At 53.7% G+C, this 26,892-nt stretch overlaps 1 protein-coding gene and 1 long non-coding RNA gene across 2 annotated transcripts in view; both read left to right on the top strand.

Moving 5' to 3' along the window:
- Positions 1-1,185: 1,185 nt before the first annotated feature.
- On the top strand, positions 1,186-4,431 carry MAFB (MAF bZIP transcription factor B). Its single transcript, XM_077873166.1, has one exon. It carries the CDS (start codon positions 1,414-1,416, stop codon positions 2,383-2,385), a length of 972 nt encoding a protein of 323 aa, XP_077729292.1. The 5' UTR covers positions 1,186-1,413; the 3' UTR covers positions 2,386-4,431.
- Positions 4,432-7,257: 2,826 nt separating this feature from the next.
- The window catches only part of LOC144298347 (uncharacterized), a 111,706-nt gene continuing 92,071 nt past the window's right edge, over positions 7,258-26,892 (top strand). Inside the window, exon 1 of the long non-coding RNA XR_013365299.1 lies at positions 7,258-7,384. This is a non-coding gene — a long non-coding RNA (uncharacterized LOC144298347). The remainder of the gene's footprint in view (positions 7,385-26,892) is intronic.

Below are 26,892 nucleotides of genomic sequence, written 5' to 3'. Positions count from 1 at the left end.
CACAGTGGCCACTTGGGGTCGCACTTTATGTCTGTTTGAGACTCGCGTGGGGCTGACGCCGCGATCTGCTAAATCGTTACAAAACGTTCAAACAAAAACAGGGTCGGTTCCCCAGCAGCCGCGAGCCGCCCGGAGCACCGTCCTGCACCGGCCTCAGCCCCAGGCCTCGGGAGCTCGGGCTCCGCGCGTCCGGCTGCGGAGAGGAATTCAGAGCCCTCCGGCCGATTCCTCCGCCGCTCCCGTCCTCCTTCTGCTTCTGTGGGTGGGGCGGGCGCGGGGAGCGGCGGGGCCCCGGGAGTCCTGTCTCCGGCTCCGCCGCGGCCGCCGCACCCGCCGGGCGGGGAGCGGCCCCTGCTGGGCCCGAGGAGGGTCCCCCGGGGCTGAGGCTTGGGTCTGAACACAACTCTTGGAGCCGCAAACCCACCCCCAAGACGCAAATACGCGCAGCCCCGCAGAAGCGCAGCCAGGCACGGCCCGCACCCCCGCGGCCCGCAGCAGCCGCGCGCCCACGGGACGTGCCCCACCGGGCGGGGGCCGCGGGGAACAAAGGGCTCGGGGGGGGGGTCGCGGCGCTCCTCGCGGGCCTCCTGGGGGTGACACGGGCTGGGGGTGGGGGAGCGAAGGGCAAAGAGCCAGGGGAGCGCGCGAAGGGGTGAAAGGGGCGGCCCGGCCCGCGGGCGGGGGGGGGCGGGGGGCGCGCCCCGCAGGCGAGACGGTGGGGGCCGGGCCCCGCAGGGGGCGGGGGGCTGGGCCGGGGCGCGCCGTCCCACCGGGCTCCAGCCCTCGCCAGGCCTCCGCCGCTCTCCGCCGCTCGGGCCGCCAGTCAGCTGACGCGGGGGGCGGAGGAGCTGTCAGGCGCGCCCCGCCCTGCGCCGCCGGCCGCGGGGGCCGAGCAGCCATTGGCCGGCGCGCTGGGCCGCCCGGGCCCCCGCGCCCCGGTGACATCAGGAAGGCGATAAAAGGCGGCGGCGGCGCCGGATCGAGCACAGCTGCACCGCCGGGCTGCGAGCGGCTGCGACCGAGGGAGCCCGAGAGAGCAGGGGAGCCAGAGAGCGAGCGGCGGGCGCTCGGCCGGCGCCTCCCCTCCGCCCCGCCGCGCGCCCCGCTCGCTTCTCCGCCCCTCCCGGCGCGGCCCGGCCCGGCCCGGCCCGGCCCCGGCGCGGCCCCGGCGCGGCCCCGGCCCCGGCCCGAGCTCCGGGGCGGCGCAGGCAGCCTCGGGACTCTCCGGCGCGCCGCCGCGTCCCCAGACAAAGGCTTGGCCGGCGGCCCCGGCCCGCTGCGCCCTCGGCTCCTCGGCTCCCCGCCTCCCCGCCTCCCGGGCTCGCCGCTCTCCGCCCCCGCTCTCGGCTCGGCGCGCCCCGGCCGGCCGCAAAGTTTCCCGGGCGGCAGCGGCGGCTGCGCCTCGCGTCCGCGATGGCCGCGGAGCTGAGCATGGGGCCCGAGCTGCCCACCAGCCCGCTGGCCATGGAGTACGTCAACGACTTCGACCTGCTCAAGTTCGACGTGAAGAAGGAGCCGCTGGGGCGCGCGGAGCGGCCGGGCCGGCCCTGCACGCGCCTGCAGCCCGCCGGCTCGGTGTCGTCCACCCCGCTCAGCACGCCGTGCAGCTCGGTGCCCTCGTCGCCCAGCTTCAGCCCCACCGAACAGAAGACTCACCTGGAGGACCTGTACTGGATGGCGAGCAACTACCAGCAGATGAACCCCGAGGCGCTCAACCTGACGCCCGAGGACGCGGTGGAGGCGCTCATCGGGTCGCACCCGGTGCCGCAGCCGCTGCAGAGCTTCGACGGCTTCCGCGGCGCGCACCACCACCACCACCACCACCACCCGCACCCGCACCACGCCTACCCGGGCGCCGGCGTGCCCCACGACGAGCTGGGCCCGCACGCGCACCCGCACCATCACCACCACCACCAAGCGTCGCCGCCGCCGTCCAGCGCCGCCAGCCCCGCGCAGCAGCTGCCCACCAGCCACCCGGGGCCCGGGCCGCACGCGGCCGCGGCGGCGACGGCGGCCGGCGGCGGCGGCAGCGTGGAGGACCGCTTCTCCGACGACCAGCTCGTGTCCATGTCCGTGCGCGAGCTGAACCGCCACCTGCGGGGCTTCACCAAGGACGAGGTGATCCGCCTGAAGCAGAAGCGGCGGACCCTGAAGAACCGGGGTTACGCCCAGTCGTGCAGGTATAAACGCGTCCAGCAGAAACACCACCTGGAGAACGAGAAGACGCAGCTCATTCAGCAGGTGGAGCAGCTTAAGCAGGAGGTGTCCCGGCTGGCCCGCGAAAGAGACGCCTACAAGGTCAAGTGCGAGAAACTCGCCAACTCCGGCTTCAGGGAGGCGGGCTCCACCAGCGACAGCCCCTCCTCTCCCGAGTTCTTTCTGTGAGTCGTCGCGGGTCCCGGCCCCCCCGCCCTTGCCCCGGCCCGGACTCCCCGTCCCGCGGTCCCGCGTCCCCAGCCCCGGACTCCCCCGGATCCTGTCCCCGCCTCGGCCCCGGCCTTGACCTGTGTGACTTGAGGGAGAGGGAGGGAGGAAGGGCGCGCGGGCCGCGGGCGACGGGCGGGCGCGCGGGCAGGCAGGGGACCTTGGCCAAGGCGAGAGCGGCGCGCGCCAGCGCCGCCTCCTAGACTCGAGCAGGGCCAGAGCCAGACGAGGGGGTGGGAAGTCCCGGAGCAACTTTTCTCCAGGCTGGAGGGCGGCGAGGCATAGTCCCGAGGAGTCGCCAAGGCCGTCGGGAGAGTCCTGGCTTCCCGAACTTTGCGCGCTAAGCCGAGGCCGCTGCCGCGCGCGGCCCCGGAGCGCAGCCCTGACCAGGAGGAGAGCAGCGAGGAGAGGAGAGGAGAGGAGAGGAGAGGGACCCTGGCGTCCCGGCAGGCGCGAGGCGAGGCTGAGCGAAGGAAGGAAGGAAGGACAGACGGACCTGTCCGTCCAGGGTCCGGAGAACACTGGCTCTCAGCCCCGAGACGCGCGCGGGCCTCAGTTAGGACGTTCTGCGCGCAATTCTCATCAGTTTTATTGCCTGCTCGATTATATAGAAAAAAAATACGAAAATCTGCATTAAAAATATTAATCCTGCATGCTGGACATGTATGGTAATAATTTCTATTTTGTACCATTTTCTTGTTTAACTTTAGCATGTTGTTGATCATGGATCATAACCCCCTTGTTTCTTTGAGTGAGAAGGGATCGCAGTTCAGAAACTCCGGCGGCTGCTTTGCCGGGTTTCAGTCCCGGCTGTCGGCTTGTAAATACCCGCCCCGCCAAACCGCTTAGAGAACATGGCAGCAAGCAGAGTGTCTTCGTTTGGGTTTATTATTATTATGGCATTATATTTTGTAAGTAAAAAAAAAAAAAAGTTCTGGGCATTTTGCATCAGAAAACAACTTTGTCTTGGGGCACCCTTGGAAGTTGCATGTGTTCTCCCCTTTCCTGTCTCCATTCGGTCCCCCTGTCCCTTCCACTTGAGTTTTTCCATTTTGGTGGTGTTGAAAGAAAGAGGACTCTGGGGTCCCAGCTCCTGGGTACCAGGGCAGGGCAGCTGCGGACTTCCCGCACCCCAGAGCCAGCCAGGAATATCTTCACTCCCACCTCATCTTTTCGCTAAAATGGACACCCCCAACCAAGAAACGAAAGGAAAACAGATCTTATTTGCCTTTTTAATGCCATCCAAATCGCCCCCAGGATCCCTTCAGAAGCCTCCAGGCTCATGCTAATTGCTGTGGCTGCAGTGCTCTTCGGGTGAGCGGGCTTGGCCAGCCCTGACACTGCCCAGTGGTGACCTAAACTTGTGTTGAACCAACCGCCACACTCAGAAAGTACCGGAAACCCAAACATTTGGCAAGGAATTTTGCAACTTTCAAGCGCGTCCTTTAGACCAACACGTTATGTGTGTTTCTTTCCCTGCTTTTTGAGATAGCAGGTGAGTTATATTGGTGGTGTTTCCCTCCTACCCCCCTTCAGTTGTATAGTAGTTATAGGGAAAATCTGGGTGTTTTTCTTTATTACTTTTTTTTTTTCCTGCAGGTCAGTAAAAGGATTTAAGTTGCACTGACAAAAATACCAAAATGAAAGCGTATTTTTTAGTTTCCATTTGAAATTGCTGGCGCTGCTGGCCGGATGCATTTTTTGAGTTTGTATTAGTTGATAAATTAACAGTAATAACAAGATTGTATGAACCGCATGGTGCTTGCAGTTTTAAATATTGTGGATATTCGTCCTGCATCAGAAACGAGCTTCGGTTTTTACGGATTCAACTGTGTTGAAATCAAATTTGCTGCAACAGAAATTTGTTTTTATTTCATGTAAAATAAGGGATCAATTTCAAACCCTGCTTATGATATGAAAATATTAAAACCTAGTCTATTGTAGTTTTATTCAGACTGGTTTCTGTTTTTTGGTTATTAAAATGGTTTCCTATTTTGCTTATTAAAACCATGGAAATGGTGTTTATTTAGAGGATTCTGCGTTCGCCTGACTTTGACTTTCTTCTCTTGCTTTTTTAAGAGTTGCATCAATTTGGGGACACTCTCACCCTCCCTGGCCAATGGAGAAACAGACCAAGTCTGGGCAAATCTCTCCTTTGCTTGTGAGTGTGTACGTACATGAGCCTCAAATATGTTTCTGATTCTCACTCTAGGTAGAGACTCCCATTCAGGGGCTGGTTTGTGAGCTGAGGGGGGGGGCACACTTTTTTGGGGCTTTCAGACTTGGGGATGAGGACCAGCCTGCTAGCCTGCCGGCTCTGAGGTAGAGATTGGCTGATCCCAAGCAGCCAGGAGCCCCTTGATAGGGAAGCAGGGTCTTTTTTGGCCATCAAAAAAGACAGTTGGTCCTATCACTCTGGCCACTCCACCTGGGCTGGAAGGCTCTCGACTTTCTCTTGCCCAGTTCATCTTGCTGCCCAGAGCAAGGATGCCTGTCTGCCCTGAGTAGAGGCCTATGCCCCATCACCCAGGGCTTGCAGAAGCAAGTGGAATCCAGCACAGGTCTTGGGGCAGAAGGCCCTTCAGACAGGAAGCCCTTCCTCATGGACCTGTTTTTTGGGGGTGGTGTGCCCTGGGCACACATGCCTCTCAGGCCACTCAGATCTGGAACCCTCAGACCCACAGAAGAGCACTGCATGGCTGGACAGGGATTTCAGTGACCCTCCAGACTGGGGGCAAGAAGGGGCTTGGGGCATCATTTTGATACAGTGACTCTGACTGCAGACTGGGAGCTGGGCCCAATACCTTTCCTTTCCTTTTCCAGATTCTTAGAGTCAAGGTGTCCCGCCTAGGTTACGCCAAACCCCTCTCAGCCTTCTCCATATCCTGCCTATAATTTAGAGTTGGCTTCAGACATTCCTGAGAGTTGGAGTGGGATTCCCACCGTCCCTCACATCCCTCCCGGATCCAGAAGGCTTCTCTGCTCCTTTGGCAATGGATGGGTTCAAGGGGCATCTCTTCACCTCAGACGGAGTATCTGCAGTCCCAGGGACTCAGTCTTCCAGCCCTGGGGTTCTCTGGCCCAGAGTTCCTAACATGGAACTTCGGGACCTGAATGGGGAGATGTAAAAAACCCGGCTGCAGAGCCCCCAGCCGGGAACTAGAGTTAGAAAGAACCGAGAGAAAGAAGGGAAGGCTGAAACTAGCAGGGAATAGCTTTTGGCCCAGGATCGCTGGAATCCTGGGGGTGGTGGTTGGGGTCTGGTAGAGACAGACCAGGGAAAAGGCCTAAAAGTAAGGATGCAAATACTAGCAGCAGTGATTTACATTTAACAGTGCTTTGGTGTTGTTTAGTAGAAGTCAGAGGTTCTGGCTTGAATTAAATTCCAAGGCCCAGTTCATTTCACTAACCCAAAGATGTGCCGGGCACAGAAGTCTTTGGCTGTGATCGGGGAGGAGGATGGTGGCTGAATTTGGCTGTGAAGTAGCTCTACCCGAGTGCGAGGGAGCAAGGGGGTATGATTAGTTGGGTAGTTGTGTGTACAAGTGCACACGTACAAACTTGATAAGAACATGCCCACATGTACAAGTGTATCCCCTGTGGGGCGAAAGAAGGCTCGGCCAGGCTGAGCACCAGAAGAAGCCCCTGCTGCGTGGATCTGGAGACCAAGATCGCCTTGATTCCTTGTGGTGGAGGTTTGACTCCCTTTGGAATAATCCCGAGAGGACTGGCATCTCCCACTTCTAGAGTCTCCTGGCCTCTCTGCTAGAAACAGCCTCTGGTTGTAAACTCCAAGGCATTGGTTTCCCTTCTCCAGAGCACAGAAACACAGACACCAAGCCAGTGAGGCCAGCATCTAGAATGACACCGTGGGTCAGGCCGTTTCAGAGTGACCCATTGCATCTCTGAGAAGCTGACCACCACACCACGTAGTCCCAGTGACACACTGACACACAGACACCCAGATGCACAGACACCCCATCCAGCACCCACACGGGGTGCCCTTGCAGGTGCTCTCAATCCAGGCACCAACCCATTATTTGAGCGCCAGTCGGCCCGGGACGCACGCAGGGCAGAGCCGACAGCGCACGGGAGGAGGCCGGGACCTCGAGAGGCTCGGGGCGGGCAAGCCCTGGCCGCGTCTCAGCCCGCCGCCCGCCGTCCCGACCCGCCGCGACCGGCAGAGCCGGCGCCCGCGAGCTCAGGAGGAGCGCACGGGGTCCCGAGGCCGTCCGGCCCGCCCCTGCCCGCCCCGCGGCGCCCCACAGCCCGCGGGCTCCTTTGCGGCCCCCCGCGGCCCGCGGGCCCCTGGCGATCCTCCGCGACCCGGGGGCAAGATCCTCCAGCGCCGGGAGCCTCCCACGCCAGTGCGCATCCCCAGGGAACAGGCCTGCGCCCGCACCGGGGGACCCACGCCAGTGCGCATCCCCAGGGAACAGGCCTGCGCCCGCACTGGGGGACCCACGCCGGCTCTCTCTCTCTCTCTCTCTCTCTCACACACACACACACACACACACACACACACACACACACACACGGCGACGCACGCGGGGCACACGCGGGCCCCGGGACGGTGGTTCGCTCCAGGCCGGTCCCGGCTGGAGGAGCGCCCCCCACCCTGCCCAACGCCGCCCTCGGGCCTTGCGACCCCCGCTTGGCTCGGTTGTGCGGGAGGCTGGGGATGGGCCGCCGCCAGGGGATGGCGAGGGGTCGGGGATGGCGCTGGGCGCGCCGACCCGGGAGCCCCGGTCCCGACCCGCGCCGCAGGGGTGGCGGCGTCCGCCCGGCTCCGCGGTCTCCCGCGTCCTCACTCTGGCCTTCCCCTTCCCCGCAGCCCTTCCCTGGTAAACTCTTCACTTCGGAGAACTTTGTCCCCACGTCTTGGCTCCTTGTCCCTTCTTCCCTTCCTCCAGGCGCAGCCTGGCCACCGGAGCTCCGGCTGCGGGCTCCGAGGTGTCCGGTAAGTGCGGGGAGCGGCGCGGGCCTGGGCCTGGGCTCTGGAGCCCCGGGGCTCGGCCGGCTGCCCTGGGCTCCCGCCCTGTGGGCTGCGACGGACCCCCCAGCCTTCCCTCCCCTCTCCCCACGACCGCGGCAGCGGGGCTGGTGGGGACTGACGTGGTCAGAGCTGGGTCCCGCTGGCGAGAGGGCCGCCCGGCTGTCCGGGGGTGCAGGAGCCGGGGAAGCCGCCGGCCCTCGACCCAGACCTCTCATTTGGTCACCGCCCGGCTTCCTGCGACCCAGGGTCTCTGGGCATTTTTGTGGCAGGTGGAAACCCCCCTCCCGTCGGGGGTGCCCACCTCCCTCCCACCCACACTCCAGCTGCGCCTGTCCGAGGCTCAGAGTGGAGCTGCACACAGGAGCACAGCAGCAAGGTCCTTTGGCTCCCCCCCACACCCCACTGAAGCTACAGTTTCTGTCAGGCCAGGCCAACCCCCACTCCCCCACCCACCCACCCCTACTCCTCCAGTTCTTTCTCTGTGGGCCCCCGGGGGAAACAGCTGGATTTAGAGATTCCACTGGGTCCCTTGCACGCTTAGAGATGCAAATCCCGCTTCAGAGCCCCTCTGTTTTCAGAAAGGAAAACCCAGAACTGGCTTCTTGCGTAACCCTTCCCCATACAGCGGCTGTCTGGTGGCCTGGCCTCTTCTCCCAGAGATAGTAGTGTTTGGATTTGTTATGTAAGGAAGGGAGGATTAGAGGTTTACTCTGCCCCACCTCCCCCCACCAAAATAAAAGTCCTCAAAGGGTGCTTTTTGCAGACAGAGTCTTTTCCATCAGCAGCCCTTCTAAAAAAAAAGTCCCGTTAGGAGAGCTGCTCCCAAGCTTGGGCCCAGCACAGTACCCTCCGGAGACATGCTAGCTTGCAGCAAAGGGAGAGTCCTTGGTCCACGCTGGACCTGGTCGGCGGAAGAAGCCACCATAAGGCTTCCCAGGCTGGCGCTGGTGTGGAGGTCTAGCTTCCTGTTAGAGAAGGCTGCTGCCTCTGCTGCTGCTGTTGGTGCTGCTGCTGCTGCTGGAATTTCCTCCCTTCTGCTCCAGGGAGCAGGCGTCCAGGCCACAGAGAGCAGTCCTTTCAGCTGGGGAGCACACATTCTCTGGGCCTTGAACACCTGCACCATGTTCTACATGCCTTTTCCATGGATCCTCCTACTATCTTAATGCCCTTCTCCATTGTGCTGCACGTATTATCCTAAAAGATGCGTTTAGATAAGAGAATCAGAGTTTGCTGTTCTCACTTCCAAGAAATTAAATGCTGGAGATAAGTTGCCGCTCCAATTTGGAAAACCACCTAAATTATTGATAGGGGTTTGTTCCGAAGCACAACTCTGTGTTAGCTGCCCTTCTGCATTCTTTGCATGTGAAGTTGTTTTCCTATTAAATAACAGCTGCTTGTTACACATTCTCTTTTATTTATATCAAAAGGAGGATCCTGTCCTTAGGCTGGGGGGGGGGGTGGAGGTGGGGGGGGGCGGGTGGACAGCCACTGAGGCCAGCTGAGGCAATAGGAGGAGGCCTGGTACTTTCTGAGAAGTCAGTTTCAGTGTGAGAAGGGGGCAGAAGTGCACAAATTCAAAATTTATGTTGCCACGCTTTCTCTTGTAGAATTGAGCTCTGCATTTTACTAGGGTTTGCACTCCTTCCAGTAAATAGATGGTGGTGGGGGTGAGGGAGGGGAAAGCTGGAGGGTGCTCTTTGCTCCTTTCAGAGCTGGAGAGAGCAAGGCAGGCATGGGGCCTGGCCTGTGACCTCCATCGGGAATCAGGAGTTCACTTTTCAGGTCCCCTTGTTTCTCCTGATGTCGCTTTCACTGCCTTGACCCTGCCAGGGTTACCTGCACCTGTTTCCCACCAAGGTGGTGCCCCTGGGCCAGGATGGATCTGGGGACTCAGCTCTGCTTTCCCTGAGTGGGCAGCAAAGGACTTCACTTCTCAACACAGGGCTTACATCTTCCCTCTTTTATGTCCTGGGAGCTGGAGCCTGGTACATATGTCCCTTTCCACTGACCAGGGGCAACCAGGTCACAGAGCACAAGAGGTGTGGTCAAATCATGAGGTTAGTCCTGTCATGACGTTTCACTGAACTCTGATATGTGGATTATTATTGTCCATGTAGATCCGAGATGGATAGGTAGGCCCAGAGTAGGCACCTCCAGGGTCACCCCGTGGAGGATCTAAAATTTGAGTGCCGTCCTATCTGATATCAAAATTTGTTTTTTTTGGCACCAAACTCCACCAAGTTCACAATCTCTTATCTGAAACACCTGGGGGGACGGGGAACTTGGGGAAAATTCCTTTCTAATTCCCCTTGCATGGGGTAGTCATTTCTTGGGGGTGTGATTACTGTTCTCCATCCATGAGACTTCCTGCCCAGACACAGAGATGGGCAGTGGGCACTTGGAGATCCAGCAGGACAAATGTGACAAGGGGGTTGGAGGGAAACTCTGTCTCCTGTTTCAATCTCACAGAGAAGCCAGCAGCTTAGGGTGGTCCTGGTGTGTGTGTGTGTGTGTGTGTGTATGTGTGGGGTGGGGGAGGCCGACTTGGGTGTTGCTAGCTTGGGATACTGGTGCTTTTCATAATTAATTAACAGACCCCTCACCTTTCATCTGTTCTCAGTTGAACTTTTCAGTAAATGGATCATAATCAGCAGAGCAAGTGTCTCCAGAAGCAGCAGCCTCTAGGTGAGGCAGTTTTGATGGAATTATCCTTAGTTTAACCATAGCTGTTTCTGGTGTGGTGTGGAAACGTTGGACCAGCACATAGATACAGACACATGCATAAACACGCATGCAACTCATGTTTATGTGCACGGAGGCAGGCATGAAGGTACACACACTTAAACTCACATGTACTTATCTGCTATATATATATATGCCGTCTCACACAGCATGTGCAAAATGTGCACACTTATGCATATACCTGTGTGGATTTACACTTACACTGAACCACAATGATTATGTATGTATGAACTCTCACAAAATGCACATGGGTCCATGCCCATCTTTGTATGCTCACATGCACAGACGTACGTGCATTGTGTGTTGAACACTGGCCCTCACATTCATTCACACACAAGAACCGTGTAACGAGTGAAATGTGGCACCGGTGGGGTTAATGGAGGCCCAGGCTCCCATAAATATTTATATGAAGCACTCAGGATCTCAAAGTGAGAGAGGAGAGCTCGCCCCACCAGTCCCTGTAAATCACGCAGCTGCTGCGTGTTACCTGTCAGATCCCGGCTGTGCGATCGGACTTGCTCTATGAGGGTGATCACATACGTGCTGGTGCACATGGCCCTCTCCGCGCCTACTCAGACATCCCAGCAAACGTGCTTAGGTTGGTCCCCACTCCCAGGAGTCTTCTGCGAGCTTCAAAAGGAAGCATTTCAATGCGGCTGCTTCTGCAGGTGCAGAGTTGAAGGGGGAGCAAAAGCTTTGTCATTATCTGAGACTTGCTTCCTCCCGTGAAGCCAGAAGTCATCCAGACAGCACGTGGGAGCAAGAGCGAGGTGGGGCTCCCCGGCCGATCCAGATTTGCCACGGCCGGGCCTCCAGCTTCTGTCGCTGCTCTGACTCACCTAAACTTTGGGTCCCAGGGGCCTACGGTCCCACTTCGCCACAGCTACCGTGATCCTATGTTCGGTGAAAACTCTGCTTCCAGTCCTGCCACCCAAGACTATTCATTCAATCACCGAACAAATATTTGTTGTTTCTTCCATGTGCCAGGCATTGTGCTAGATGTTGGCAATATAACGGTGAGCAAAACCCAAAATCATCCCAGTGAACAAATCCTCATGGACTTTACAGTCTAGCAGGAGAGCTAGTGAAAGTTAGCTCTTAAATGAATCGGTGTACAGTTTCAAAAGGAGAAAGCAAGCTGGACCTCTGAGAGCATCTATACTACAATGAAGCGGACAGAGACTGGGGAAAGAGTGGTCGGGGAGGGCTTCCTGGAGGAGGTGATATTTGTACTAAGATATGAAGCCTGAATAGGCATTACTCAAGTCAAATGGGTAGGAGAAGAACATTCTGGGTCTAAATTTCTTTCTGGAATAAGCTGATTATTCTCTTTGCATAGGATGTGTGCTTGAGCTCTTCCCTCTACCAGAGTCATCTTCCCCCAGATAAAGCCGCGGCAACCTCCCTCACCCCCTTTACCTCCTTGCTCAGATCTATCTCACCTGACCAGCCTACCTGATGTAGCATCCTGTTCCCTCCCTGGGCACCCCCCCCCTTTTTAAGGATTTTATTTATTTATTCTTGAGAGACACAGAGAGAGAGGCAGAGAGAGGAGCAGGCTCCATGCAGGGAGCCCGACGCAGGACTCGATCTGGGGACTCCAGGATCACGCCCTGGGCCAAAGCAGGCACTAAACCACTGAGCCACCAGGGCTGCCCCCTGGACCCTTCTGATCAGCCTTATTCTGCTCTGCTGTTCCTAGTCTTCTCTCCTCCTGCCCCACCCCCTCATAGTGCTAATCACCTTGGAGCACTGGATTATTTATTCATCTATTGCTTACTTCCTGCTTTTTCCTGCCAGTGCATGAGTTCTGTGAGGTCCGTGTCTGATGGCTGTTTTGTTCACTAATGTTCCTACATGAGTGGTACCTGGCACTTGGTAAGACCCCAATAATCCAGTAATTGGTTGAATGACTATGTGTTGAGTAAAATGTATTTAAAGAGGAAAGGGGTAATTTCTGCCGAAGCATGGCTTGAAGGTCCTGGCTATTTGTCTATCATATCTTATCTATCTCTGTCTATCTATGATCTATCTATTATCTATCTATCATCTATATCTATCTAGTTTTTTGATATTCCTTAAAATACAAACCGCTAATTTAAAAAAAAAAAGATTGTTTGCATATCATCCCCCAAAATCTTGTATCCCTCAGTGGTACACTTTGGGACACATCCAGATATCTAGTCTGACGTGAGAGGCAGGTTGGGAAGCCCTGGGGTGGGATGGTAGAGAGGAAGGTCGGAGGGGGGGGCAGTATCATTGTTTCTCCTTAGATTCTTTGTGGGTCTTTGAAGAGAAAAAGCCAGGGGTGAGTGGATCAGAGATGAGTCTGGTTGTGATTCAGGGGGCAGGGAAGGAACCAGCTTGCCTCCTGTTTCTGACCACCCTCCCTTCCTCAATTTATCCACAACCCCCCCCCCCCCCACACTCTAATCTCAGGCAGAAAAAAAAAGCTCCTCTTCTCTGTTGCTTTCTGTGCTGAGAAGAAAGCCTCCTAAATACTTTGTCCCCTTGACAAGTTATTTTTAAAAAGAAATAATGTCTCTAAATCTAACATTTGTGACGATTTTTTTTTAAAAGAAAACACTCCACAAATCAACAGCTTTCTTGTTTTAAGCAATTGCTAGGGTTTGGAGAGCAGGCTGCTTGGTAAACACACTTGGTAAACATCCAGAAAAGATTGTATTCAGTGTCCTCAAGTCAAAATCAACCTTCCCCAAGCTCCTGCTTTGTGTTTCATTGATGCAGGAAGAGGCTTTCTAAAAGTGGCACGCAGATGAAGAGAGGTTGACGCGGTTCCCGAGGACATTTCTTGTGCATAATCGGGGCTGGGAAATGGAAACACATCTGTGAACAGCCCCCGACCCCACCCCACTCCTTTGCCTTCTTCATGACTTTTGGTTCTTTACCTCACGCTGGAAGGGATGAGGCATCAGGGCCATTTGACAGCTAGGTAAATAGAGTCAGGGGGCTCCTGTTTCCAAGCGAAGCTGGGAGAGAGTGTGTGTTCAGGTGGCAGCTGATACCACTGGCAAGTGAGCTCCTCCAAGTCCGTGTTCTAGTTCTTGAGAAATAAGCCGATTTCTTGGGGCCAGATCTGCTTTCATATCCCTTCTGTGATGCATGCTTCTGGCTTTTTCCACCACCGCACCTTCGTTTGGAATGTCCCCACTTCGTTCTGGGTCAGTTCCCAGAGTCTCATAAACTTGCCTTCCAGGCCCCACCCCAGACTGGCCCCTCTCAGACTGCCAGGGTCCTCCTCCAAAAACTTACCTCTGGTCTCGTCACTGTCTTATTGGCAAAATCAACAGCCCACTAGTTTGTCTTTGCTCCGGAAGAGAGCAGTGTTCCAAATTTCAGTTCCACCTAAACCGTGGCTTCGGCAGGCCAAGATGCTGAGCCAGATCCTGAGGCGATTTAGGGAAGGTCAGAGGGCAGAAGCAAAGCACAGAGGCCCCTGGGAAGAGTCTGTCCTGGCCCTCAGATGAAAACCTCAAATGGAACCCATATTTTCCTGCCTGTCCGATTCTGTCTCCTTTAGAGTTAGCAGAGAGTGACCTCTCCCTGGGTTTTATACTTTTATATAGTAGGAAAGTCACAGCTCAGTGGGATTACGGACTTCATAGATCTAAAAGACTTTCCTTTTGCTGGAGATTTCCAAAAAAAAAGGTCGGCTGCATCATATTCTCTCGGGTGGCCCTCCTTCCTTACTCTGTTTGCCTGAGGAAGAAGAGTATACCAGAAAACCAAGAGAGTCCAGAAGTCCTGCTTGCAAAGAGGAGAAGCATTAGTTTGAACCTGGTTAAAATTGTTGCTGTGTGGTAGATGCATTCTGTGGATTACAGACCTGGGAGCCTGAAGTTGGTTCTTGGCATGCTGCCAGGGCGTATTTTTAAAGTGATGGTTCGTTGGTAGTAAACGCACTTGGTGAGTAGTGGGACCCAGAATGGGATCACTGGGAACATACTACATCAGACTCCTCCTGCTTCCATCTTTGAGAGGTAGACCAGGGGCTCTGGCCTCTCAGCTCCTTATGCGACCTTTCCATATGCCTAGCAGTTAAGCGTTTCTCAACTATTAATTCATGGAACCCTTACACTTACTCTGTGAGCCAGGGGGGATAGCGCTATCCCCATTTGCTGGATGAGGAAACTGGAATTATCACAGAGAGGTTGAACAACTTGTCCAAGGTTGCACAGCTAGTAAGTGGCAGTGCTGGGATTCAAATGCGGGCTGTCTAATGCAGAGTCTGTGCTTTTGACTCTAATACTCTTGGGCCTGGGGGCTGGATGATGGGTGAAGTAGAATTTGTAACTGGCTGAAAAATGTTTCTAGAATTTTATTCAGTGGAAACTTGACTCTGAGAGGACAGCACCCCCCACTCCTCCAGACCACCCTGCACCATCCTTTTGAGCCACCTGTGCTCCACTGGGGATATTCCTTTTTTTTTTTTAATCTTTTTATTGAAGTAAAATTAACACATAACTTTATATTAGTTTCAGGTGTACAATATAATGATTCAGTATTTGTATATATTACAAAATGATCACTATAGTAAGTCTAGTGAACATCTGTCACCATACGTACTTATAATTTTTTTGGTGGGGGGATGAGGAGAGAGTTGCTTTCAAATTAATTTTTCTGAGATACTGGCCACTAGTCCTGCTCAGAAACCATCTATGGCTACTCATCACATCCAGGGCCCATTCCAAATTCTTTGACCTGGCCTCCAGGGTCTTGTACCATAAGCCCTTGCCCCTCCATTCTTCATGTCCTGTGCTCTGGCCACACCAACTCTAGAACCTACCTTGGGATCTCCAGCCTCCACACCTTGGCCTGAGCAGTTGCCCCATGTAGTTCTCTGCCACCCATAGTCCCCTCCTCTCCACCTCATCTCTTTCTCAATCATTTCTAGGCCATGGATGCCAAAAGGAAGACACTGTCTTCTTTCTGAAATCCTCACTGGAGCTGGAGTGGGGGCCTAGAAGAAGTTCAGGTGGCAGAGCCAGGTGGACCTGGGTGTAGACCCAGCCCCTCCTCTTCCTGACTGTGGTCACTTAGGACATTCACCTCGCCTCTCTGCTAAGTGGGGAGTCTGTTGCCCTCTTCTTCTGGCTGCAGGAGGGATGTGTGGGGATGCAGCCTGTCAGTGATGCCTGATGGCTGGTGGAGTGCAGTGAGTGCTGGCTGCTGTGATTATGGTGGGCATGGCTGGTCTCTGTCACCCCAGGAAGATGTAAGCTCAAGAGAGGGCTGCAAAGGAGGTGGGACTTCAGGAAATGCTCCCAGAAGCGACTTGGAAGGATAGACTTAGCCGCAAGCCCAGACTCCCGCATTGCAGCTGGGAGACTGTCAGGCAGGTCTAACCAGTTCCTCTGGCCAGGATCTCTGGCTGAATTCACATGAAATTGATTGGCAGGGAAGGCCCTGGAAGGCGGTGTGCAAACCCCAGCCGGAGCTCCTGGGAAGTGGGATTTACAGCTGTGAACATACTGTGGGAAAGAAGCTGGAGTTTCAGCCCTGAGTGCGAATATTCTCACCCCCACCGGCTCTTTCCAGATGCTCAGAACCCAGGGAGCTTTGACTGACAAGGACTTGCCAGCATTTTCTGGCATGGTCGCAATGCAAACTTGCTGCCCACCTAGGGAACCACTTTTTGGAGAGAACATCTTGAGTCCTTAGGCCAAGAGCTTGGGTCCCTAACTTGGTGACAACACAGTTGGGCTTTTAGAATTTGTGTTTCCACAAGCCTGTGTGGAGTGAGTGTGTCCTGGTGCACATGTGTGTGCACAGTGTGCCTCTGTGGGGCAGATGGAGGACCCGGAGTCAGGCCTCCTCGGTGTGCCAGCTGCCCCTCTGCACTCCTCGGCCCTGCAGTACTGGAGAGCTTGCTTCTTCTACCTCAAGGTTTCAGATTTTATATCAGCGGAACGGAACTATAATCATGTCAGAGTTAAATCTCTCTTGTGCCTGTGGTGTGCCTGGCTCAGTTTCCTGATGCATAGTAGGTGCTTGATAAATAGTGATGGCTTTTTTTCATTGTACTTTAAATCTAATTAGTACTATTGTAGGTAGGTGTGCAGACTCTGAAACCAGAATGCCAGATCCAGCACGCTCTAGCTGTGTAATTTGGGACAAGTTACTTAACTGCTCCCTGTCTTGGTTTCTTCATCTGTAAAATGGGATGATGATACGTGTACATGCCTCACAGGGTGTGTCATAGAGCGCTTAGAACCGTGCCTGGTAGATAGGTAGTGCTGTGTGTGTTAGCTCATGACCACTACGACCACCACCACCACCACCACCATCATCATCATTATCATCTTCTCTGTTGTGATCATTGCCTTATGGGCCCTTGTTGATACCCACTTGCTCCTCCAGAGGTGAATTTGCTAATCAGGAGACTTCTAAGTCACTCTATGTCAAACCTTCGAGAAAGGCTTGATGAAGTCTCCAGGCATCATCCAGGGTAGCACATGGCCCTGAATTCGAGGGCTGCCCCACTGCTGCTTCCCCCTCCCACCCCTTGGCCCTTCTGTTCACAAAGCACTGTCACCTATGGCCTGTTCCTTTCAAGGCATGCTGGGTGGTAGGTGAGCAACTGGCCCTCCACCCCACAGTTTGCCTCCTGAGATGACGATTGGCTCCTTCCCGGCCAGGATGGATGCAAGAGCCTGGCTGGCCCAGCTTCCTGGGCTCTGAACAGCTGATTGCTCTTCACTTTTGCCTTCTTGTAAAGGTTCTCCTATCTCAGCCTCAGGGGGACTAGGACCAGCCTTCTACCTCTGACCCAGGCAGGGGATTCTCACTGGGGCTGGGGAGGGTCCTCACCCTGTCACATGGGCAAGGCCCAACTTCTGCAGGCTGATATTTCTGGTCTGAAGCTCTGACACTGCCATCTGGGTGAAGGGGCAACTAACTGGGGATCAGGTGATCTTTCTGAGCCCCACTTCCCTCGTTTGCAGCATGGGTGCAATTATATTGATCTGGCAAGGGCAATAAAGAGCAATGAGGAGGGAATGAGGAAATGCATGTAAACTGGTAAGTGCAGCAACCCACACAGGTCAGGCTGTCAGCAAATACAGCCTGGATCTACCTGCCTCTCCAGCACCCTCCAGGCCTTGGAGGGTCCCAGGGGGACAGGAGATGGACAGAGGCTTGAAGAAGTTAAAGGGGCTCAGACTTGCTCCCCAGCTGGGCCTTCTGATTTCCTTGGTGGAGAGGAAGAGGATGAGCAGGGCCTGTCTCTTCTGTAGAGTCACTGCTCATGCTGTGTGTGTGTGTGTGTGTGTGTGTGTGAGCTTGCTGCCTCTCTCTACCTACAGGAAACAGGTTAGAGAGTCAGAAGTCAGGGCCCCTCACCCTGCCCTTCCCGATGCCCCCATGAACAGGAATACGGGCCACCACCCAGTGGCTGAGAGTCGAACATGTGTGTAAATTAATGAAAACATGCTCATCTTCAGGTGCAAATCGTTCATTCATTCAACAAACACTCGGTAAGTGCTGTGTGCTCCACATTTCTGCATCCCCGACCTCACTCCCATGCACTCCCGCCATGCCTAGAGTGACTGGGAGGCTGCGCTGCCCTGTGGCAGCTCAGAAAGAGACTGAGGGGGTATGCCCAGGGCCTCCTGCTAAGTGGCTGAACTAGGATTTGAACTGAGGCTGGCCTGCCCCCAAGGCTTTGCCTCCTTGCGTCAAGGTCTCTGCCTTCTGGTGGTCTAGCATCCTGAGAAGGCTATCAGCGCCTTATGGGAACTTGTGGTGCAGGGTAAGAAGGAGCCAGATGACATCGATTGGGAGCTGGAGGAGGGCAAGACCTGGTGGGGCAGACTGAGCAAGCTTAGGAGAGGGAGGAGGCAGCATTTAGGTTGGTCATGCACCAGGGCAGACAGAGCTGGAGGAAGGGGCCTTGGGGGCAGGGGGTAATTAGCCTGGGTGAAATCTCGAAGATGACAGTGAAGGAAGTTTCCAGAATAGCAAATGGATTAGCAAGATGTCTTATTTGGCTTCAGACTGAGGCACAGGATGGTGGCTACGACTGGAAAGAGGAGGCTACACAAAGGTGTTGAGGGGCTTGAAGGCGTTGATGAGGAATTTGAGCCTTAGCCTGGTGTCACGTTGCCGCTGGGCCAGGCACCCCCATCCAGAGCTCCTCTGCACCGGCCAGCCCGTGGACACGGCTGCTTGAGCCGGGAGTGGACACCTGACCCGAGCGGGGCCAACAAGCATTTACTTCCTGGGAAATTAGAATTTGGTTACTGGGCTGCTGATCAGAGTGTGGTGGAGCTTGAGTGAGAAGACGGGGAGCTCGGGCAGCATCGCCTGGGTCTTGTGCGTGAGGAGCCAGAGACAGGCTCTCTTCTGAGAGCAGGAGGTGAAGCAGACATGCAGAGAATGCTGAAAAGGTTTCAGATGGCTTATTGGGGCTGGGTATAATAGGGTGAGCCAAACCGTATGACAAATCCGTAAAAACAAAAGGAGGCAGAGAGTAAAAGCAGGGTAGAAGGGTGAGAGTGAACAGAAGTGACATTATGGATCCCATAGGATATAAAGTCATGTGGGATGGGCCCCTGAAGTGACTCCGGGCTTCCTGGTGGCCAGTGGGAAGAGGGAAAAAAGATCACCTTTGAGACCTATAGTGCTCCTCAAGGAAACACAAACAGACCCTCTGCTCAGGAGAAATATAGGCATTGCTGGTTCTGGGGCTGGAGGGAAATTTCTCTGGTGGACTGTCATGTGCCCAGAGAGATTTCGGTCAGGGAGGGGGTGAGTGCAGGCAGGATCCTGCTTTAGGCATCAGAGACTCGATTCTGCTGTCAACTTCATGGTGACCCTAGGTGGTTGCTTAGCCTGCCTGAGACTTAGTTTCTTCTACTACAACACGAGACATTTGTTGTTTAATGATAGCTGAGAAGCTTCGGGTGGCAACAGAGCAACAAAGTGAACATTGCCTGTGTGCAATGTTCTAGCTGCAGGGTCCCGTGTGACCACACAGGTCACGTGCCCATGAAGCTGGTCTCGATTCTGTGACAGCAAGGGCATTGAAGGTATAGTTGACTGCTGCTTCCTCCTGGGCCTGGACAGTGCCTGGTCCGTCTTAGCATCTCACTGAAACATCCAGTGAATGAATCGGTGAAAGCAGATGCACGAGTAGAAGTTACATAGCCTCTCTGAGCTCCCATCTTCAAAGTGGGAATGTCTTGCTTTCCTCGCAGGCAGGCAGTGGAGACTCTCAGTTTTAGGGTCATGGGATCATGTGGCCACAGGTCCTGGAACCAGACAGATGCAGGTGGTCAGAGGACAGAGGCCAGCTCTGTGTGGGGCCAGGGCAGCCCGGCCTGATAAGGCCAATGGACTCTGCTCTCTCCAGGCAGCCAGCCCATTTCTGGTGACGTACTCTTACTGGCTGGACGCCAGGGCCTGGGGAGAGGCTAGGATTTCTCTTCTTTAGAAACCCTATTTATTGGGTATCTACCACATATCAGGTACTGCACGGGATATTTTTTTCATGCATGATCTTTTACCCTCATTTGGCAGATGGAGAAATCAAAGTTCAGAGAGTAAAAATGGCATGCCCAAGGCTGCTACTCAGTTGGCAAGAGGCAGAGTCAGCCACGGATGCCAGATCTGTCATCTCTTAGACCAGTGCCCGCGGAGAACGAAAAGGATGCATCACAAGGTTGCGGGGGGGGTGTTGCTTGCAGAACCCTGCATGAGTGTGTGTGTGAGTGTGTGCTTGTTTGAGTGTACAGGCCTTGGGCAACATTTGTGTCTTGGCTCCAGACGCTGCTGACCTTCTCCGCGGCCTGCCCACACCTGAGGTCAGCACAGATTCCTGACCAGCCTTGGCTGGTGTCAGTCACTACCAGGTATACCCAGCAGTGTTAGAATCACGGATTTTCCTGGTGTACCATCTCTCTACAAATATTTGATTATATATTTACTTCTGTGTCTTTATTTTTTATGATTAGAGAAATATTGGTTTTTAAGCTTAAAACTGTACTAAGACTTTTGGGATATCTGTATAAGCTTGTTTTAAAAGATTGAGAAAAGGCAAAATGTAAACAGAAAAAATAAAGGGACAGAGGACCTGGTGTCCTTCGCTCTGACTACCAAACGTACTTCTCCCCCTGAGACACAGACACACACAAAGACACACAGACACAGACATACACACGCAGAGACACACACAGATATACATGCAGATACACACAGACACACAGAGATACACACACAGACACATACACACACCCCTTTCACATATTCCAGGGGCCAAAAACTGACTGTCCACTTTGAGAACTGGGACTTGAATGTTTTACGTGGAGGTCCCCCTGTGCCACGTGACCTGGTCTAACTACCCCCACCCCCGCCGGAGTCTCATATCTGCCCACTTCTGCCCTTGTGACTTGAAAGCATTTGCTTTCTGAAACTTGGCAAGATGCTTTTTTAAAAAACAAAAATGGGTCCAACCTATACCCAGTGTTATGAAACTCCTTTTTTTCTTTTGCTTAACAGTATGTTTTGGACATCTTGTCTGTACAAAGTCTGACCTCACCCTTTTTAACAGTTGCATGGTGTTCCAAAGAGCTGCAGCTTGAAACATTGTTCTTTATCAAAAGACAGCCATGGAAGGTCTCTGGAACAGAATGTGTTAAACAGCAAACTTCAAAGAAAAGTGGTGCTTGGGGCATCTCACCGTGGTCAGGCTCCCAGAAGCCGGGGGGTCTGTGGGTGTGTGACTTTGGCCTTCTGACTTGGCGGGAGGCCGTGGGCCCGTGGGAAAGAGCATGGGGCTCAGTTCTCCAACTGCTTTTGTAAGTATGAGCCCAACCTTCTTGTCCCTAGGATATAAGATGCCAACTGAGCCTTTGCTGTATGCCTAACACTGTCCTGAGAGCTTCATGTGCCATAGTGCACAGTCCTCAGAACGCTTTACCGATGAGAAAATTTGAGGTTCAGACAGGAAGTGTTGCCCTGATGGACACACAGCAGGGCAGGGGCAGAGCCTCATCCATACCTTGCTGTCCTTTCAGATCTGAGAGGAGTTGCCCAAACCTGGCCAGATGTGGGATCTGAGAACCTTAGCTGGGAGGCTCTTGAACATGAGAGCAGCAGCTTGCCCATTGCCAGCCTGCCTACCTCCAGCCTCTTATAGTACCCAGGGCTCTAGGAGCCAAGCGGAAGACAGAAGACAGACACTTACTGGTGTGATTCAGTTGCAACACAGAGCCTTCTCCTGTTTATTGGGGGCAGAATGATCCCTACCAGGTCTGTGTCCAAATCCCCGGAACCTGTGAATATGTTATCTTACTATGGAAGAAAGGACTTTGCAGATATGATTAGGGTTAATGACCTTGAGATGGGGAGATTGCCTTGCATTACCTGGGTGGGGCAAAAGTCATCACAGCGCTTCTTAAAGGTGAAGAACCTTTCTTGGCCCTGAGCAGAGGGAGATTTGAGGAGGGAAGCAGGCTTGGGAAGAGGAGGAAGGGGGTGTGAACCAGGGAGTGCAGGCAGCCTCTACAAACTGGAAAAGCAAAGGAGGTAGATTCTCTCCTAGAGCTTTCTGCAGGCACCTTGCTTTAGTGTCAAACTTCCGATCTATAGAGCTGTGATTAAAACTGTAATATTCACTCACCATTCATCCAGGAAGATCCATTTATTCATCCAGAGTCCTTCTTTGGTCATATCATACGCACACATACACACACACTCCCACCCGCCCCCCCCCACACCCACACATACACAGTCAGTACTACTCGAGTTAAGTGCTGATGGGTCCAGACGTGGCTGTAAGTAATCATCATAGTAATGATCATACTATTACTACTAATACTACCAATACTGATACAGCAAACACTTAAATCACACCCACCATGTGTACTTTGCTAAGTGCTTTACATTTATGAATTCCTTCCGTTTTCATGACAGGTCTAGGAGGCAGGTAGGTTATGCTTCATGTGTCCATTTTACAGGTGGGGAAGCCAAGTCACAGAGAGGTTCAATAACTTGCCCAGGGTCACACAGCTAAGAAGGGATGGAGCTGGGATTTGAACCCAAGCTATCTGGCTTACATTTATATGCACACACACACACACACACACACACACACATCCCCTTGCATTCACACTCAGAATCACACACTCACTTCACACTTCTAAGGCCAGTCTCCTTCCTTCCCCCTCTCCTATCACTGGCCAGGGAGCATGAGGCAGAGAAAACAGAGTCTGGAAATTCCCTCTCAAAGGGATTTTCGTGGATTGTTTTCAGGTCCAAGCTTCAAACAATGTTATTGATAAGAAAAAAACTTGCTAATTCTGCCCCCCCCCCCCGGATTTTGCATCTCCTTTATGAAACTTCACTCATTTCAACCAGATGATTGGTTCAATGTGTAATTAAATGTGAGTCAATGTGTCTGGCTTGGCAGACTTCTGCAGACCTGTTGAGTCCCAGGAGAGAGCTCTCAGAAGCTGCATCCGTGGTTGGTGTTCCTGGACGGTGGGGTCTGGAAACACAGACCCTGCTTCCATGGTGTCCATCTTCCTCTCTACCTCCCACCCCCACCCCAGGCCACAGAACGGGCTGGCTGAACAAGCCAGTGGACTGAAGAGTTAATTAGTGTTTTCAGGCAGCCAGCAGCTGGGGGGTCACCCCTCCACCTCCTTACCTGCCTCTGGGGCAGGGCTGGTCCCCTGGAACCTGTCGGGCTGGTTTGGAGGCTGTTATTACCAGGACTCCCTGGGAAGGGATGGAGAGCTGGAAGGGGGAGGGGAGGGTGGACAGGAAGGAGGGATGGGGAGCAGCGGGCTGGAGAGGAGGAGTGTGGGAGGGGAGCACTGATGACAAGAAGGGGGCTGGGAATGAGGAGGGTAGGGACAAGGAGAAGGAGGAGGAGGGCCGGGCTCACTCCTGACCTGGCCTGATTTCCCCACTTCCCATCCTCTCCCAACTCCAATCCCAGGAGAAGGACGAAATCTGCTTCCCTGGCTCAGCACAGGGCCTGCTATATAATGAGGGAGGCAAACCACTTTGAGAAGCCCCGAATCCCAGGGAGCCCACCTGGTGGGGGTTTGAGGCCTGCTCTGCGTCCTGGGGCTCCCCACTCAACCCAGTGAGCAATGTCTGGAGCTCTGAGTCTGGTGGGCCTTGGGAGAGGGGGCCAGAGCGGCATGGGGTCCACGCATGGGGACCCTGAACAATGATGGGGTTGTTACACAGCACTGGGTACTGGGTAATTAGGTTAAATGCAGTCGCCTTTCTTCTTGCCTCCAGTCATTTTGGGCCTAATTAACAAAATCATTAAAGCCCAAGTTATTTTTTCACTGTTTCTCCAAGTCCAGTCCCATTACCAACCCCCTACCACCTTCTTCTGACGCATTTCCTTCTGTCTCCTCCCTCCCTTCCCCCTCCCTCCCTCCCTTCCTTCCTTCCTTCCTTCCTTCCTTCCTTCCTTCCTTCCTTCCTTCCTTTCTTCCTTCCTTCTTTCTTCCCTCTTTCCAACAATTTCCTCCTTCCAACAAGCACCACAACACCACCAGCCCTGTGTTTTAGGCTGGGGTCCAGAGAAGACTCAGATCCTCCCAGAGCTCACAGACCAGGGACTCCCAGAAGGCATCACAGAAGAGGTGATGTTTGCGCTGAGGTTTGCAGGGTACACAGATGGGGGTAGGTAGTGGTGAACATCCCCTGAATTCCCACTCTGCCTGTCACTCTATGTCTTCTTTCTCAGTGAATTCTCATGACAAGGGTATGAGGTAGGCCTTGTGGCTCCAAGTTTACTGTTAAGGACATCAATGCTCAGAAAAGGTAAGGTGACGCAGGGTCACCTTGTCCAAGGTCACACGATGGGACCCAAGGGCCAAGGTGGCGGTCAGAATCAGGCCAGTCTGTCACAATGCTGTGTTCAATTGCTAGAGAACCTCCTCTATCTGCTCCAGGTTGAGAAATGACAGGGAGGGGGGTTAGAAAGATCACTGATGGCTCTGAACGATGGCTCTGAACGGTGGGAGAGAGCCCGATGTCATGGCGAGGCAGGGGGCAGCAGTGGGAGCCCTTACAGGATGTGGACAGCCAGGGTCAGACAGCCATGAGAGTCAGGCTCGGGACTGGGGAATAAGGAGACATAGAGGAATCTAACTGGGACAGTAGCCGGGGCCTGGTGCTTGGAGAACTCAGGGCTCCAGAGCCAGCTTGGCAGGTTTGAACCCTGACCAGGCCACTTACTGCTGTGTGACCCTGAGCAAGTCCCCAGACCCGTTGGACTCCATCATGTGGCAATGATACCACCTACTTTGTGGAGTTGTTCAGGGCATTGAATAAATATAGTGTTTAGCACAGAGCCTGGCACAAATTAAATAGAAAATTATTCACATTTTTTTCAGAAAGCTGAGGACTGGGGCTGGGCTGGGGGATTGTCAGGAAGCCCCAGGACGGATGGTTTCAGTTTCCAGAAGAGACATGTAGAGGCCGAAGGAGGCTGGGGGTGGTGGTGAGAGTGGGCGGGGCAGGCCCTGGAACCCCCTCCTCAGGGTGTGGACTGTTCCTGCCCAGGAGCTCCAGAGGGATGGGGGTGGGGCTGGGGAGGGAAGACAGATCAGAGATGCCAAAGGTCACCATGGGGCCCCAGCTCCTCCCAGGGAGACAGATCCAGGAAGCCAGTCGAGGGCGAGGGCGGAGGGCAGAGGGCAGCTCAGCATCTCTCCACCTGCCGTGCTGGGGGAAGGGCGGGGCTGGGGCCTGGGGCAGCCTGGATTTTCCTGTTGTTTCTCTTTGTGCACAAAATCCGCCTGGTCCAAGTCCCCTCCATGATTGAGCTTTTCCCTCTTGACAGTCCACCTGGAGGTGAGAATGTCTCAAGGTCTGGAAGATGTCCTGCAGGCTCTGGCACGTGCTGTGAGACTATTCTCCTGACCTTCTGCTTGGCTTCCAGGTCTACACCCTAGGAAGTGTCTTTGCTTAGTTTGCAAGGGGACCAACTGCTTTCTTAGACATAGAGATCACATGCCTGAAGCATCTTTGCCCAGGATTTATGCCCCATCCCTCAGGCACAGCAGCTAGTGTGTGCCTGGGGCCCCCGTGATGCTTTTGGGAGTCCCGTGGATATATTTTTATTTCTTTAAATTCAGGGGACTATTTTTTTTTTAAGATTTTAAAAATTATTTGTTTATTCATGAGAGACAGAGAGAAAGAGAGGCAGAGACACAGGCAGAGGGAGAAGCAGGCTCCATGCAGGGAGCCTGAATTTCTTTAAATTCAGATGAAAAAAAGATGAATATAATTCAGCCTGGATTACATTTTTCTTCATACCAACACAGTTCTAATATATTGTTATGGAAGTGGGAGTCCATTAAAGCAAAAGTTCTTAGGTCACATGAAAGTCATGATGTAGCCTCGTCTTGGCACTTCCTCCTCCTATAGGACAAAGTACTAGGGGACAAAGAGTTAGGTTCTCTGGATTCACACTGCACTGGGTTTCAGCCCTGATTCTAGCACTTGCCAGCTTTGGGACCCCAGTTAAGCCACTTAGCTTCACTGGGCCTCAGTTTCCTCTTTTGTAAAGTAACATAATGAATGGATGAGGGGCCTTTAGCTAGGTTACCTCTGAGCACATAAAAGCATCCAACTTATCAAAGCTATAAAAAAAAAAGCCATTAGCCTGGTATTCAAAACCATTCTTTGTTTTTTTATTTTTAAATATTTTATTTATTTAGTCATGAGAGACACAGAGAGAGGCAGAGACATAGGCGGAGGGAGAAGCAAGCTTCCGATGGGGAGCCTGATGTGGGACTCGATCCCAACACCCTGGGATCATGACCTGAGCCAAAGGCAGTCTCTCAACTGCTGAGCCACCCAGGTACCCTTCAAAACCATTCTTTTAATAGATTTTTACTGAGTACCTGCTATGGATTAGGTTCTGGCCTGGTCCCTAATTATTTGGCTGCTGCATGTTCCTCAGCCTCTGCAGGCCCTGGTCCCTACCCCATTCACATCTGTACTCCCATCATCCCACTCCCCATTCTTGGATTACAGAGACCCTTATGGTTCCTGCCTAAGTCTCTTTTCCTTCCATCTCTCTCAACTCCCTGTTTGCTACTGGATCCTTGGAATGGTCTTCCTGGTCTGGCCAGGCAGCCCAGATCTGGACCCAGTGGAGGTCAGCTATCTTCTCCTGGATTTCTGCTCACTGCAGAGGAGCTGCCCCAAGCTTAGTCCCGCCCTCTCCTCCCTCCTGCTCTCCCCTCCCCCCCACCCCTTGTGCCCCCTGGGTCCCACTTGGACCCAAGACCCTCTGCCCAACCTTCTCCACAGAGCCACATTCAAATTCAGCCCTGGAGTTGTCTGTGTTCACTTTTCTCCAACAATCTGCAGAAACGGAGGTCAGGCAACCTCCCATTTGAAATGTTGACAAGCTCAGCTTCCTAATAAAATAAAAGCCTGTTTTCTATCTTATTGCTGCCAAAGACATCATGAATGATTGATTGATTGATTTAAAGAAATTAAAACATGTCACATATTTTATAAGCAACTACCCACCCAAGCTGGAGTTTGGGTACCTGACATAAAGATTCCAGCTTTAGATGTGGAAATAAATATTTTTCAATATCGAAATCAATATAAAATATGAAAAGCTGAATAGTGAGCAAAAATAATTTCCTTTTCTCTTGGATGACACTAAAAATTTCTGGAGCCCTGGGTTTTCCACGGTTGGGATCTGTGGCTTAAATTAG

This window comes from Canis aureus, chromosome 26 (assembly GCF_053574225.1).
Source record: "Canis aureus isolate CA01 chromosome 26, VMU_Caureus_v.1.0, whole genome shotgun sequence".
Classification (NCBI taxonomy): Eukaryota; Metazoa; Chordata; class Mammalia; order Carnivora; family Canidae; genus Canis; species Canis aureus.
Note: the sequence above shows the minus strand (reverse complement) of the source record. Positions and strands in the feature narration are given on the sequence as shown.

What these genes read in the sequence shown, in the direction of transcription:
- MAFB (XM_077873166.1), top strand. Translation starts at nt 1,414, where the DNA reads ATGGCCGCGGAGCTGAGCATGGGGCCCGAGCTGCCCACCAGCCCGCTG.